Here is a 16,247-nt window from a genome sequence, read left to right on the forward strand (position 1 = left end):
AGGGAAAGAACTGTCTTGATAGTTCTCGTATGTGTGTAACTCAATTCTGCGAGAAGGGAACTTAGGTGGTAATAGCTCCAGTGTGAGCATGTCTGTTTAGTAGCTCGTCAGATATGTCACTCAGGCAAGCTTGTCCAGTTGCAGAGTTTGAGGTAAATGATGCCTAATGAAGATGTGGTGCTGTGCCAGGACACACTTGGTTTTAGAGCACAGGCCCATGGGCTTAGGGCAGACAAAGCTGAACTGGCCCTGTGCAAGCAGAGCTCAGTGCCAGATGCACAGATATTTGGGCTGGCTGTGGGACTAGTGTAGTGCCATTGGCACAGTGCTGTTGGTTAGGACCACTTGAATATGTCAGTACTGCTTTCAGACTTAAACTGATGTGTCTGCCTGCAGGTGTGCTGTGTGCATGTGGCAGCTTGGGGGTCACAGACTCCAGGAGCCTGGGTGTCACGTTTTGCCTTTTAGCTGTGCCTGTATTGTGTGATCAGAAACTCTTCTGAATTTCTGCAAAATTGCTGTGTAAAGCACTTCACACAGACCTGTCAAGCGCAGTGAGAATGTTGCTGTTGGTTGGTTGGTTTGTTTGTTCTTTTAATTTATTTAGCCCTTATTATTTTTCTGTTTCTCATATATGTATTTACAGTCTTTGAAACACTTGGAAAACATGGAATAGTTGAGAGGCTTTGTGGTTCATTTATCTCACAAATCCCACTTTTTCTTCATGGTCCTTTTTTATTTTTACCAGCCAAGGAGCTGGTTACTTTTCCAGTTTGACTCTGCAGCGTGATTCCATTATTGCTGATGGACTTTCCTTTTGAAATTGTTCCTTCTGTTTGAACAGCCTTGATGGTTAATGTCTGCTCACAGGCTGAGCAAAATGCAGGCATTAATAGCAAAGTTCTTCATGTCATACATATCATAAAGGTACTTGTGTAGTCTCTTCTCATAAATCAGTTTTATGAACTGCTACTGTTTCACCCCCCTCAACTATATAGTTCTGTTTATTTCAACAGCAGAGTGATCTTACATGATCTTGCTTTATCCTTTTTGTACCATGGGCTTTTTCATGTGCTACTCAGACTTTTTTAGTATATGTCTATTAATCTAAAAACCAGAACACATTTTCATTTTGATGATAATTTTAAAAGGTGAGTTTTGCTCTTAGACATCTAAGAGTTTGAATTTGCATTAAGATTCCCTGTGTATTTAAATGAGTCAAGTTATGTACTGAGTTTACGTTAGCAGATAGTGTCTGACTTGCCATTTGTGGCTTGTTTCACAGAAGTCTGTTTCTGAAGTAGAGAATTTCTGGATGTTCAGGTGACTGTTAGTTAGTAATCTACACTAATTTGAAGTCAGCAAATGCAGGCAGGCTGGATGATTTGGGTTTTTTGTCTTTATGGATCCCTAGAAGCCATTTTTTCTTTGCTCCCTCCCTTTTCTCTTAAAAGTATTTGTTTGATTTTGCAGAGTGGGGGATAAATTTTGAAGCTGAACCTCTCTTGTACATACTTTAAATTAACTGAGGTATGCAACGTATTGGGCAAGACGAAGTATATACAGTATTTTCTGTAACTTAGACATTACTATGTTCCCAAACTTCTCATCCTGTCAGAAATTCACAGAAAAGAGTGTATCTTACTGCTGGTGTCTTAATACCTTGTGTTGAATGTATACTACAAAGGAAAAGCAAGAAGCTACTGGTGACTATTTTTTTAGTCACTTGTGAGTTTAGAACTTAGAGAAAAGGGAGCAGCAAACTGATAAATATGCTTTAGATTTTATTTTCCATTTCTGATAGAGATGTTTTAATATGCTTGTGATAGAATTACGTTCTTAACACTGTGTAATGTATTTTCAAGTAGGGAACTCTTAAATTTGTACATGAAGATTTTGTTTGGGTAGTGAACAACTCTTCTGAGGTTGAAAATGAGCTCAATGCTCAGATGGAAGATACAGTCAAAAATAATATTGAGTTGAACTATTTTGCCTAATAAGCTTACAATATTTTGACAAGTCGCATGGATCTAAATTTGCTTCTGTTATGTCTATTAAGTACTCCATTTTAGTAAAAAAAAACCTTTCTGTCACAGCTGTGGAACTAGAGTTTTTGTTTTTATTTTTAAACACCTTGTGAAGAGAATAAAATTTGTGTCAACAAAATACCTTGTGTCAAAAAAACCCCACAGGTGTTGAAATTGTAATTTCCTTGGTTTTCACTGATTCTTACACTTACTCTTTACTGTGGAGGAAATCTAATGAAATTTTGAACTTTCCAGGTTGCTACTCCAGGTGTTAAACAAGGACCAGCTTCCCAGGCAGCACCTCAGCAGCCAGTAATAGCTGACAAGCAGGCAGGTCATGAACCTGCCTCTCCACGAAGTCTTCAGCGTTCAAGGTATATTGAAATGCTTCTCTGTTCTGTCCTTACCTTTTTATCTGGATTCAGTGTGTGTTGTATATGCTGCAGTTAGTGGACTCTTCTTTGGCCTGTTTTTTGAACGTATGATTTAACTGCTGCTACTGAGATGATGCAGCTAATGTGGTAGATTCCCCATTTTTGGATAACCATTAGACTTCATTCTCACAGAAGCAAAATGGAACTCATAGTTGTGCTCTGTCACCCTGGTGACAATTTTCCAAGTGATTCCTTGTATTCTGATTTCAGAGTTTGGAGTTGCTGTCTCTGTGCAGTTATGGAATCTGTGGTTTGCTAAGTGTTAGATATTTGTAGTGTCTTGCTGTTGTGTAATTTGATTTCTAAATTAGTGTGATTTTTTTGGTCTGTCAGGTGATTTTGCTGCTGTAATGAAAAACGTTAAAAATTAAGTAAGTTTCACAAATACCTTTCCTTGGCCCGACTTTTTTGTCAACATTGCAACTTACTCAGATGTTGCATGATGCGAACATTTAACCATTGATTTACAAGGTGCGTTTAGAATCTGTATCTTGTTTGAAATTTTTCTTTCAGGAAGGTGGACTCTTCATAGTGTCAGATGCTCTGCATTTTGTCATACTGGTTCCAGGGGCTGTAACCAAGTATGTGTCATGAGATCCTTTTGTGATGGAGTCATGGTATAGACCTGTGGCAGGAAGAGGTTGCAGGTTGACTTTGTTTAGAAGTTCTGTAAATCTACAATTCTTAATAGCTGGATTTTTAGAGTGGTTGAATAAGGTGTGTGGTATGGTATTAAAAAAGCAACAAAAAAACCAAACCCCAGTACTCTTTCATTGTCAGCATACTTGGTAGTGCCTTCCAGATCGTAAAATAGTGAGGTCCTTTTATCTGTCCTTCTGGGACTAATAACAAAGGGGACCTTTGTTTTCTTTGTTGGTTTTGGCTGTTTTTGTGGGGAGAAAGGAGATACTTTGTGTTCTGAGTTTTTTGGGGGGACTGGGTTATCTGTTGTGTGCTTGTTAGTCCTGTCTGAGAAGCTGGCTTTACTGGAGACCCTGCAGTATTGACCAGTTTGAGGGTACAAAGAGAAGCAAGTCAGGAGTTTTGAGGTTTTAATGTAGGCTATTTTACAGACACTTGATTTTTACAAAGATTTGTTATCTTTGTCAGATTACAAACCTATAACTCATTTATCTCTGAGGAGAATAAAGGCAAAGTGTCCTGCTCTCCTCCCTAGTAATTATGGATGGTGCTATTTAAATCTTTCTGAATTACTGTACCAGAGATAAAATTACAGTTTGCACCAAGCCAAGCTTTTTTATGAGGAGTGGTGAGGTTTTGGGGGACCACTCTCAGTCACAGCCCCTTTTGATCTTTGTTCATCACCCTTTCCCCACAGGAAATCTTTCTGAGAAAGGTAGTTGTTCTTGGAAACATTTACCATGGCTTGGAGTCTGCGTGAGTTGATACTGGTGGGCATTTGGCCTACTAATTCATACCTCACCCTCCCTTGGGTTACATGACTTTTTTTCTCTGGCATGACCCTTACCTACAGCAAATTTAGGGATCTGCTGTCCCTCTGCAAACTATTGCTCCATTTGGTATCAGTGTTTTGGTGGAGGAAGCTGAGTTTGCCCGAGCACTGCTGAAGCAGGTGTGTTGTGCAGTCAGCACAGTCCCGTGGCTGAGGGGGAGGCAGTGCAGGAGGCAGTGTGCAGGCCAGGATGAAAGATACTGAGACAATGTTAGTATTGTTCAGTATCCTGTATCTCTCAAAATAATACACGTTTGCAGCTCTGGTGTATTGTGCATCATGCATTCATGTGATTCAGTTTGCTTTGAAAGTGTCTTATTCGCAAAAAGTGGAAGATTAAGGAATAGGTGACTCGTAAAACCTGTGTGACTGGTATTCTCTTCTCCTGAGTGCAGTGGGGTTGAATGAAAGTGGGCCAGCTCAGATATTGATTTACTTACCTGCAAAAGATTTGCTGTGTCCAGGCAGTATGTCTGAATTGATGTGGAACAGATTATTCCTTTGTAGGTGAAAGCAGTTGGTTGGATTGGGAATTGCTCTTGGGAGCTAATGTCCTTAACTTTTATAGGAGTGAAAAAACAACTTAGCAACCTGGACTGTGGACAGATGGTCCAAAATCTTTTTGGCTCTGTGAATTAAGTTTGCATTTTTCTCCAGCTTAAATACAGATTAATTGAGCAGAAGTTAATCACACCTACATTTCCTTGGTTCATTAAAAGTTTTAAGTGAATGGAGGTAAAATTATTTTCGACTTGTTGGGGTGGAAACACTGTACGAAAACCTGAGTAGCTATTGCTGGCTTTAAAGAAGTGAACATTTCAGCCATTTAAGTTGGGAAATTAACACAACATGGACATACAGTGAGTCTGTCTGTTAGAGATTATTCTAAAGACACACCGTGAATTATGGCTGCTTTAAAAATGAAGCTTAATGAGTGCTTCCACAGTTAATAGTTTCATCGGGTTGGTAGTTTCTTTTTGTTTTCAGAAAGGACTAGGAACATTTTTCCTTTACCTTGGAAAAGAGCTGGGAAGAGAGGTATTTCATTCAATTTTTTTATAGGTTGTAAGATTTTGTTGTTTGTAGTAGTGTATTTCAGAACCATCCTGTTCTCATACCCTTGTTACAGATATTTTTGCCTCTCTGGGGGCATTCTGTTATTTGTGGCATAGTCAGTCTTCAACTCAGCTGAGGCAGGTATTTGCCTTTAGGGAAGCATTTAAAAATACTATGGTAGTTTGGAACCGTCATTGCTGCATTCATAGCTCCCCCTGCTGCTAACACAGCAGTGCCTAAGATATTTTGTGACAGTATGTTTTAGTCATAATTAAGATACAGCTTTATTTTTGAGAAGCCCACAGATTTTATTTATTTATTTTCTTGAAACATTTCTGATGTGTTAGAGTGATTTTTACTGATGAAGTAGGAGTAGAAGACAGGCTGATAAATGAAGAGGAAGCAACTCATAGGGGGAACCTTAATTCTAGTAGAACTAACAAGTAAATAAGGTTATGCCTGAATTCTACTTAGTTAATAAAAGTAGGCTTTCTCTACACTATCACAATGCTGATGCTAAATGAATACATTGAAACTTAGAATAATGTAGTTTGGAAGGGAATTGTAGTTATGATCTACTTAGGTCCCAACTTACAGTAGGACTGGCAGGTTTGAATTGCTAAGGGCATTATCTAGGTGGGTTTTTTTAATATCTCAGAATATCTTCTTCTAATGTTTGACTACCCTTATGGTGATTGGTTTTTTTCCATGTCTAATTAGAATTTTCCTTGTTGCAACTGGTCTCTGCACCTTGTGCAATTGCTGTGCATCCCTGAAAAGAGTCTGTCTGTTCTCCCCAAAAGTAGTAAAAATCTGTGAAAAGATCCCTCAATCCCCTTCCCCTCAGCCTTCTCTTTTCCAGACTGAATAAACTTTTAGCTTCTCCTGATACAGCATGTGCTTCAGCCTCTTGGTCATCTTCGTAGTCCTCTGCCACATTCCTTTGCTATAGCAGTTTAATTCTTGTCCAGTTTTAGGCTTCCCACTACACAGTGCTCCAGATACTGTCACTCTCATAAGCTCTGAAGAGAGGGCAGGAATTGCTTTTTTTATAGGGCAAGTGCTCCAGCCCTCTCCTCAACTTGGTGGCTCTCCTCTGGCTTCATTCCAGCAGGTCCATGTCAGACATCCAGTTTGTTGGCTGTGATTCTTAATGCTGTAGTTCTTTGCAAGTGTGAGTTGATTAGGATAAATGTTTGGGCATTGGACCAGAAAGATAGTTGCATTTTGTAAGGATGTTTTCAGTCTTCAAGGGGACCAACAGATTAGGTTAGGTGATGAATCAAGAGTCCTTTAAAATTTGATTCTCCTTCCTAATACTTTCTTCTTGCCTGCAAGTGATATAAAGTTTTAAGAAATAGACTGAAATTATGGCCTATGTTGAAAAGCTTCTGCCAGTGGGAGAGTTGTTAGGTACTTACACAATTAGTGCTACTATTTCTCAGTATGTGTAGTGCCAAAGAAAATCATAAATGTGACGTACCATCACTGTTACACTGAGTATGTCCCAGTAAAGCAGTCAAGTTTGGTGGCTAGAAACACACTACTCCTGTGATTGTTCTTCTGAGTGCATTAAGTGAAGACATACAATATGACAGAACCTCCTGTGTTGTGTTTTGACATGAGTAGTGAGCTCCTCAAATCCCATATGGCTGTAGTTTTAGATCAGAACATCAGGCATTGTTCTTAATGATTATTGTGGCAAACCTCTGTTGAATAAAGCTGTTTGACTCCCATCTGATACCTCATTACTGAAAATCTTAGGTTTGCAGCTGTTTGAAGGGAGAACATACAGGTACACATTCTCTATCCAACACCATCTAGGCACTGCTTACATCTCTTGAACAGCTCTCAGAATTAAAAACCAGACAAACACAAAACCCAACTAAACAACAAAAAACCCCCTGTTACATTGTAGCACACAAACATTGCAATAAAAGTTAGAAGCTTGTAGAAAAGTGGTACAGGTTTGGTCTACCAGAAGTATTTACTTGTGGTTTGAACACTTTTATGTTATTTTTGTGCCTGGAAGCAATGGATTTTTAGTGTTCATTTTTCTATAGGTTCAGATATGTTTTTAAATGCTGAACTTGCTTTTTTTAATTCTTTCTTCTAGTAGTCAAAGAAGTCCATCACCAGGTCCAAATCATACCTCTAGCAGCAGTGCATCAAACTCAACACCTGCACCACAAAATACATCTGTACGACCCACATGTTCATTAACACCTACGCTAGCAGCACACTTCAATGAAAACCTTATAAAGCATGTTCAAGGCTGGCCTGCGGATCACGCAGAAAAGCAGGTGAGTACTCCTTTGCTCTGTTCCCTGTGAGAATGCATGACGTGTAGCTTAAAATTTGGGTTTCTTACTCAGGTTGCTTTTTCTAGGAATCAAAAGTATTTTAAAAAGCCCCAAACTCTGATGCTTGTCCTTAGCCAGAAGAGAGGAAAGAGAGATTAGGCCAGACTTGCAGGTTTTACGTGTGTTTGCCTTTCAGCAGTTGGGGATTTTCAGTCTCATTCGGAAGTCTCAGTGTTTTTGAAATTCCCTCAGATGAGTGGCTATCCTCATAACTGTTTTCTCACTGCTGAAGTTCTGTTGAAATTTGCAAAGAACATAGATTTCAACATATTTTTAAATAATGATATTTTTGTTAATGTGTAAAATGTTATAAATTAGGTACAGAGTTAAACTGAGACTACTCCGCAGTTCTAGTTACTGACTTGTTAGTTCTAAAAAAGTGAAAAAGAAACTCTACCTTGTTTGTAAATTGATGTAGAGTACTTGGACTGAATTTGGGCTATTTTTACATAATGGGAAATCCAGTAGAACTGCCATCCATATATTATAGCTAGTTGCATGAAACCTGTTGTGTTGTAGTAATACAAGGAAACTGGATGCTGCTTGGAATGTATTACTCAAAGGAACCGTATTGGTTATTGAATCTAGTTCAGTTAATTTCACAGGCAGCCCTCTCTGTTGCAGTCTGGGATAGTAATCTTACCTAGCCTAGTTTACTTTGGTCTTTTGAAGAGTGGTTGCATGCTGGCACAAACCTACACTGGAGACATCTGGGTAGTAACTTGCAAGACTGAGACTCTGTTAGGATTCTTGCTTCTTTTCATTAAATTTTTAAAATCAGGTTTAAGACATTACCAACCTGTACTGAGCCAAACACTGAGCCGTTGTTGTGGAGAGTCTTTAAGGAAATGATGCAGTACAGGCACTTATCTGTGGCACTGGCCCATAGTTTTGAAAGTATTATTTTCACTGTGTATTGAATTGACAAGTGATCACAAGTCATCTTAATATAGAAAACAGATCTATGCAGTGCATAGGTTTTGGGGTTTTTTTCCTTTGTTGATAATAAAGAGATCAAAAAACTCAGCTAATGCTAGGCAGTCATTTACTCAGTTGGGTACTTTGTGCTACATGCTGTGTCGTCCTGTCTGCTATTTCAGATGATTTCACGTGATACTGTTGTTTATAGACCAGTTTTGAATAGTAGCACTTGAGGCACTTAAGTGAGATATTTGATATAAAAGAAAAAGTGAATGAAAGTATAGATGCAGTACATAGTGAAGAAGATAAGATAGATCAAAGTGGAGAGACTAAAAATGCAGTGTCTTGGTTTCTTCAGATAGCTGTCAGATGCATAGTGTAACTTGAAATTAGGGCAGAAGAGCACATGCCAGAGTAAACTGAAAAATAAATAAGTAAATAAATTAGAAGAGCCAGGACAGGTATGTGCTAAAGCAGTCAGACTTGAAGAAATATTCTGTGCAGTAGTAATAGCTAAAACGTTCTTGAACTACAGCAGTTATGTCACAGAACTCATAAAAAGCACTTAACATGGGAAACTGAAAAACAACTCAGTAACTGGAGTTGTGCAGGGAAGACATGGGAAATTATATCCTACTGGAGACCAGGGTACTCCTGGATGTTCACAAACTCCAGAAAAAAACTCTTTTAATGTAGGAAATTAGAACACAGAATGCTGCTTTGAACTGGAGAAATGCCAGAGGTTGATGAAGATTTGTGCTAAATAACATTATTTTTGGGAATGAAAAATTAAGCATACGAGTACCTAAGCAGGTGTGGATGAATCCCAGTAGGCAGCTAAGCACCACACAGCCACTTGCTTGCTCTGCCCCAGCAGGATAGGGGAAGCAATTAGGAAAAAGTGAGAAAACTCATGAGTTGAGGTGTAGGCAGGTTAAAGAGTAAAAGAGTGTGGGGGAAAGTGATGCAAAACCAGTCACTACCAGCCAGCCAATGCCAAGCCAAGCCATGGCAACCACTGGAAAAGTGCCCCCCAGGTTTACTGCTGAGCATGACACATTGTGTGGACTGGAATATCCCCAAGGTCAGTTTGGGTTAGCTGTCCCATTTTTGTTCCCTCCCCACCTGTTGTCCACCCACAGTGTGTTTGCGCGGTGGAGAGGAGGTCAGAGAGAGAAAGGGAGAAACCCTTGATGCTGTGTAGGCTCTGCTTAGGAATAGCTAAAACATTATTGTGTTGTCAAGCACTGGCTTGGTCATAGATTCAAAACATGGCACCATGTGGACTGCTATGAAGAGAATTTCTTCCACCCCAGCCAGACCCAGTGTAGCAGAGGATAACATTGCTAAACAGTAATGCTGCAGGGAAGGCTGTATTTGAAACAATTTTTTCATGTGCCGTTTGCAAGAAGTCCTCTTCCTTATTGCAGTGTAATGCACAGGGCCTCAGAGTAATTATACTGTTCTCCTTGGTGCTGTTGAGGAGTTCTCTGGAGTCATATCCAGTTCAGTGATGAGACTTTGAGAAATGCACAGATTGGGAATTGGATAGGTCATGCCCCTTAAATTTACACTTCTGCTTGTCTCTGGCTGACTAAGTGGGGGCATTAAAGTAATGGAGTTTGTCTGGAAGAGAACACCTGAAGAGGGTTGCAAAGGTTTTTTTGTCATGTACAAGGTAGCTGGAAAGAAGATGGCATTCAGTAATTTTTGTCACTAAGGCCTGATTAGTTGGGAAATTTAAGTCTGCCATTGAAATATGATGGAGACTTTGAACTACTTGAACAAATTACTTTGGAAACTCGGAGCCCTGTCATCTACTGTCTTTCAAGATGGTCGGGTAAACATTTGTTAGGATCAAGAAAGTCTAAGCTATCCCTGCCTTAGCTTAGACCTCAGTTAGGCAGCTTCTGGGCAGCAGTGTTGTTTATTTCTGATGTGAAATGGGCTTTTGTAGAGAACTGAATGTGTTTCTGATTTAATATTCCCTTTTGAAATTAGAGTGCTTTGCTATTTCAAGACACATCCAGCAATTCTTTTGGCTACTGCCAGTTGTTTCCAATGCATGATTCAAAAACCTAACCTTTATGTGTAACCACTGCAGGCATCAAGATTACGTGAAGAAGCCCATAACATGGGAAGTGTGCATATGTCAGAAATTTGTACTGAATTAAAGAATTTAAGGTCTTTAGTTCGAGTATGTGAAATTCAAGCAACTTTGCGTGAGCAAAGGTAAGTGTGTGCTCTGTGCATATCTTGAGTTTTCAAGGTGTTACTAGAACTTCATTCTGGCATTATTTTGCATGAGTTCTGTTCAGTGATGACTTTGTAAGTACACCAATACTTGCCATGTTTGCAAGCTGCCTTTCTTCCCTGTGTACATTCTACCTGTTTCCCTCCACTAAATAGAACCAGATAGCAATTTCTGTATTTTTAATTGGATAGAAAAGAAATACCCTTGCAAATACATTAGTGCATTACAAGAAACTGATAAACTCACAGGATTTCAGCATGCTTCTAGAGAATCTGTGCATACATAGTGCATGGATCATGTTAGGTACACATCTACAGAGTTTTTCCTGATCTGAAACACTACAGTTTGTATGAGAGATTCAATAGGTCTAAAGCCAGAGCAAGTATGAACAGGTGTAATTTACATCACAAGCTAAGGAAAAATTAATGTTTGCTAATAGCAAAGTGGACTTCGCTTCTTAAGTCAGTGATAGCCAGTGTCTTGTGTATCCCTGAAGCAATACACAGCCATACTTCTGAATACTTTGTGCAAGATTGGGAACTGTAATCTTAAAATACATGCTCAAAATTTTCACCAGTAGTCATGGTCCTGAATCTACTTTCATACTCAGTTTCCATTTTCCATGATGTTATCCCAACTATTAAGTCACACTACAGTTTGAGTACAGTGCTTCTGATTTACTGTTTGAAGCCACCTTAATGGCGTTGCCGTAATGTTAAAATAGCTGCATTTATTCTAGAAGCTCTTGCATTTTGGCAGTTAGTGAAACAATCCTTTAGAAGCAGGCTATAATATATTTGTAAACCTTTACTGATCAAGAATTGAAAATACCCTTTTTTTCTGAAGCTTTATTTTGTAACTTCACTACATGAATGATTTCTGTAGTATATTTAATGAACTACTTGGTTTCATACAGTTTTTATTTCCTAAGGTGTCTTTTGTGTCTGAGTTCACATTTGATCTGAAATAAAATGTGAAATATCATTGTTCAGCTCATTAAATAGCAGCTTGTTTCTTGTACACTTTGTATCCTTAAACTGTCAATGGATAATTTATTATTATGATTTTGAGCCTATAGTAACATGTATCTTTTATTTTTGCTGCAATCCTAAAGATGTGGAATACAAGGCATAAGTAACCAAGTTGATGGGGGAGGCTTTCGCAAAGGATGGGATTATCAAAATCAATACATTTAAATGATTATACTATTTCTGTACTTTTGCACAGAAGAGTACTACTTAAATTTCTTCTAAGAAGGAACTTCATCTCTAGACAAAGCACATACATTGTTTGAATCATAACTGACAGCATGTGAAATGGCACTTTTCACTGACTGACACCTTTTATATGCCCATGCCTTGAAGTTAAATGTTATCTTTTCAGTGTATCTTAATAATTTTTCACCTGCTTTTCAGTAAAAAATTCATTTTTAATGAACTGGGCACATATTTTTTAAGTGTTTCACAGAAGTCTGCTGAATTGATGCTTTCTCTGCATTGATTAAAGTTGCTTCAGATTTCACAGAATATTTATATAAAACCTAAACTCTCCCTGAGTATTTTCTTACTTCACTGACATATTTGCATTACGTTCAGCATCATGAAAAGTCGTTGAGAAATGTTCATTAAAAATTCTGGGAAACGGTCCTGTAAACCAAATGTTTGTTAGTTGCAGTAATTGCTTATGTCAGTTCAGTAGAAGAAGAAAAAATGTATAAAAAGTTGTAAGCAATATCATTTATTTCTAAGCAAGGTGTAGTTACAACTTTTTTATCTTAGATGCCCTTTAATGGTGCCTCAAATATTTTTGAGATTGGAGCTTTCCATAACTAGAGACTGAATACTAAATAGAACCAAATACTAAAAACAGTGTTGCCTAGAAGGAAACTCACTCATTTAAAAACAATTGAGCACTTCAGGTTGTTTTACAGTCTGGAAAACTGCATGACACAGACATAATGCTGTTCTCCAGATTATTCAGTTACTTGGCTTACTTGCCAGTGTCCTGCTTTTTCTGGGAGCTACATTCAAGTGAAGAGCAGACCTAAATGTAACTGCGTAACAGTCATAATAGAAATAGAGCAACTTAGTTTTTTGAACTAAAGTGTCAAACACACCTAGCCTTTGTGTATCTGCATGTGGTTGTAGGTTGTTGAACAGATTGGGAATTAACTTAATATCTGAATTTTTGAATGGAGCTAAGGAACTTGGTATCTTTCACTGAAATTGTAGAAGTACTTGTGTAGATGCTTATTTAATACATCTGTATAATGGAAATGATTATACTAATTTATTTATTTTCTCTTGCAGGATACTATTTTTGAGGCAACAAATTAAAGAACTTGAAAAGCTAAAGAATCAGAATTCCTTCATGGTGTGAAAAGTTGTAAACAATTGCACATGGTTTTGAGTACAGGAACTATTAAACTGATGCCCAGTCTTAACACTTTTGAGCTGCATTTGAGTAGACTTTGGACCGTTGAGCTGGGCAGAAAAAAAAAGTTGACATGGGGAAGGGGACAGGAGGGAGTCAAATTCAGGGGAAAGATACAAGAATGATTTGTAAAACCCTTGAAATGTAGATTTCTTGTAGATGTATTCTTCACGTTGTAAATATATTTTGTAGAGTGAAGCCATGGGAAGCCATGTGTATCAGAGCTTAGACATCCAAAACTAATCAATGCTGAGGTGGCTAAATACCTAGCCTCTTACATGTAAACCTGTCTGCAAAATTAGCTTTCTTTTTTTTTTTTCTTTGTTTTCTTTTTTGTTTTTGGTTGGTTTTTGGTTTTTTTTTTTTTTTTTTTAGTTAATTTATCAGTCAGAAATTTTTCATTTCCTAAAATTCAATGCAAGCGCCAGGCGATCTGTGTCTAAGGCTGCAACAGTTTGGGCAATGTACAAAATACCACGAAACAACTGTTTCCACACTTGCACCGAGTCGAGAGCAGTGCTTCTCCATTTCTGTTTTACAGAGAAATGTTTTTCATCTTCTGTGTTCCATTTCCCCATGAAATCCTAAATCTGATTTTATCAGCTTTTTAATGCTTCTAATTTTCTCTTTTCTTAAGGCACTGTTGCTATGGCACTTTTTCTATAATCTTTTCATTCCTGTGTACAGTAGCTTAAAATTGCAGTGATTGAGCATAACCCACTTGTTTGTATAAATTATTGAAACGTATTTCCATTTGCACCCTGTAAGAATGGACTTATAGTACTGCTGGGCATGTGTGCTGAAAGTACATTACTTGCTCAAATATAAGGAAATAGCCCAATGAACATGTTAACATGGTTGTGGGAGGGGAAAGAGGAAAAAAAAGCTAGTCAGATGTGAATTGTATCTGTTGTAATAAACATGTTAAAGCAAAGAAACACTGGTTTTCATTTCCTTTGGTCAACACATTAAAATTTGGTCTTTTTGGGGATTCTTTATTAGAACTGTTCTTGTTGAACATTTTTGTACTTAAATAATTCCTCAAGGGAGGTTTTGTTTAAAACTTGTAAACAGGAAAATATGTATAAAATATTTAAGGAAATATAAAATTCAACAAGAATGATGTAAGACACCTTCCCCAACAGTTGTCATATGTTAACTCCTGGTTTACCTGTCTTGATATTATGACATTTCATTTCGAAGGATGTTTGTGTTGTAGCTAACTGTTTAAGTCTGGTGCTGACTGCTGTTCTTAACCATCACAAAACGCTGAATTTGTGTAATTGGAGCAACTCACCGTTTGAAAATGGTGGAAAAGCTCAGCTTTGTATATTGTTTCCTAAAGTATATTAAAAATAAAAAAGAAACTATTGCTACTACAAAATAAACGTGACTTCTTCTTTGCTTAAAAATGACAGAAATCGTGATGGCAGTACTAGTTTAATATTTGTAGAGGTGTCTATGTCACAGCAGTCTTTTAAATAGGGAAGATTGTAGGGGATGGATTGAGAAAAAAGAATGATAAAGGTGTTGGCATGTGAACATGTGATGCTTTGTGTTTTGTTCCTAAAAAATACTTTCAGCACCAGAAACATTACTTGGTTTTTGTGTTGCGTGAGCTTGGACTGATTTTTAAAAGCAAGTTTTCATCGGTGGAAGCTGAATGCTCTGACCTAACAAACCATTGCAAATGGAGCAAGTTGAAATACCTAACAAACAACAACAATGGGAAATTTGGATGGATGAACTTGTAATTTTCCTCACTTTTTAACCCAGTGTGTTCTGTTGTGTTTCATATCATGCAAATATTTGATTTTTCTCAGAAAATGGGAGTAATCTTGAATGAATTAATTGGAATACACATTGTTTCTGCATTTTTAGAGAGACCCAAGGCTGAGTGACAAAATTCTTCCTGAGACTTTTAATATTCTTGTCTTGCATCCTGTTTGGAAGTTGCCAAGTGTAGGGGAAATAGCATGTGAAATGCATGGATGTACAAGGGATTGATGCCTTAAGAGGCCTCCTAGAAACAAGAGACTAGACAGGAGTAAGGGAATAAAAGTAGGTATTTATTTGAAAGGCCTTCAAAGGTACCCCCTGGGGAGCCAGAGGCTCTTCCCAAGATGGACCCCAAGATGGACAACAGGTCACGAGTTCTTCGCACTTTTATAGGTTTGGCTCATTTGCATATCAGGGTTAATTCTCCAATTAAAGCTTCAGTTTAATGATGGAATTCCCCTCAGCTTACCTCCCCTTAGAGGCTCTTTGGTTTATACTTTTTGGGCCTAGGCCAGTCTAGGTGTCCGTGAAGAGCCTGGAGAGGCTTTGTTATGTCTACCCAGCATGGGAAAGCAGAAGTTAACAGGCTGCAAGAAACTTCAGAGTTACACACTAAGCACTACAGGATTTTAAAAATATGAAAGTTAAAACCTAAGGCATCATTTCCCCCCTTTAGAGGCTTGACAAGGCCTCTACCTTGTTGAGACTATTCTAAATATTCTAAATATCTACTAATAATGTGTCTAACAGCAGTGTATATCTATAAACAAGAATTACAATTACAATCATTATAAACAATCTTTAATCCAGGGTCAGTTTGGTAACCATGAAACCAGGGTGTGGAAGATAAAATCAACTTAAATCTTACACTGGGTAATATTCAAAGTTCTCAAATTGTAAACAAATTTTGTAGATCTTTTCACTTCAGTTTACATGTCAATTACTAGTTTTGTATCCAGATGAATCTCTTTGGATACGCTTTAGACTAGAATCATGTGCAAAATGTGGTTCCAAACCTGAGTCAGGGTTACCAACTGGGTAGATAAGCACAGGAAAACATCATTTTAACTACATAATCTTTCTTTGTATCCGTCTCTGTTTTCTCAGTTGTTTCAGGAGCAGAAGCCTTCTCAACTCTGGAGTAGTGAATCCAGGGTCTTTTGCTAGCGACTTTGACTGCGGTGAGGGCGGTCAGCAAAATCTGGAATGGTCCTCTCCACTTGGCCTGTAGAGGATCACTGTCCCACCACTTGACATAGACCCAGTCTCCAGGCTGGAAGGGATGTGCAGGAGTGTCCAGTCCTATGGGTCTGGATAACATGATGTAATTCTAGAGCTTCTGCAAAGTAGAACCTAAAGCCATTAGGTATCTCTGTAAATCAAGTTTTCCCCTCATGTGAATTCCACCTGGAACGTGTGGAATTTGATATGGCCTGCCATACAGTATTTCATAGGGACTGATGTTATCCCTCTGCCTTGCTTGTATGCGGATCCTCAGTAAAGCTA

General features: G+C 38.1%; 1 protein-coding gene across 3 annotated transcripts in view; it reads left to right on the plus strand.

The window, feature by feature from the left end:
• The window catches only part of WAC (WW domain containing adaptor with coiled-coil), a 56,965-nt gene extending 42,619 nt beyond the window's left edge, over positions 1 to 14,346 (plus strand). For 2 of the 3 annotated variants that reach the window (XM_017741477.1, XM_008639265.2), the window contains 4 exons: positions 2,283 to 2,401; positions 7,108 to 7,294; positions 10,380 to 10,507; positions 12,839 to 14,346. In XM_017741477.1, the coding sequence (XP_017596966.1) occupies positions 2,283 to 2,401; positions 7,108 to 7,294; positions 10,380 to 10,507; positions 12,839 to 12,908 (504 nt within the window). In that variant the 3' untranslated portion in view covers positions 12,909 to 14,346. The remainder of the gene's footprint in view (positions 1 to 2,282; positions 2,402 to 7,107; positions 7,295 to 10,379; positions 10,508 to 12,838) is intronic. The other variant, XM_017741476.1, reaches the window with a different exon arrangement.
• The last annotated feature ends 1,901 nt before the right edge of the window (positions 14,347 to 16,247 follow it).

The sequence above is a fragment of the Corvus brachyrhynchos genome, unplaced genomic scaffold, assembly GCF_000691975.1.
Source record: "Corvus brachyrhynchos isolate BGI_N302 unplaced genomic scaffold, ASM69197v1 scaffold167, whole genome shotgun sequence".
Classification (NCBI taxonomy): Eukaryota; Metazoa; Chordata; class Aves; order Passeriformes; family Corvidae; genus Corvus; species Corvus brachyrhynchos.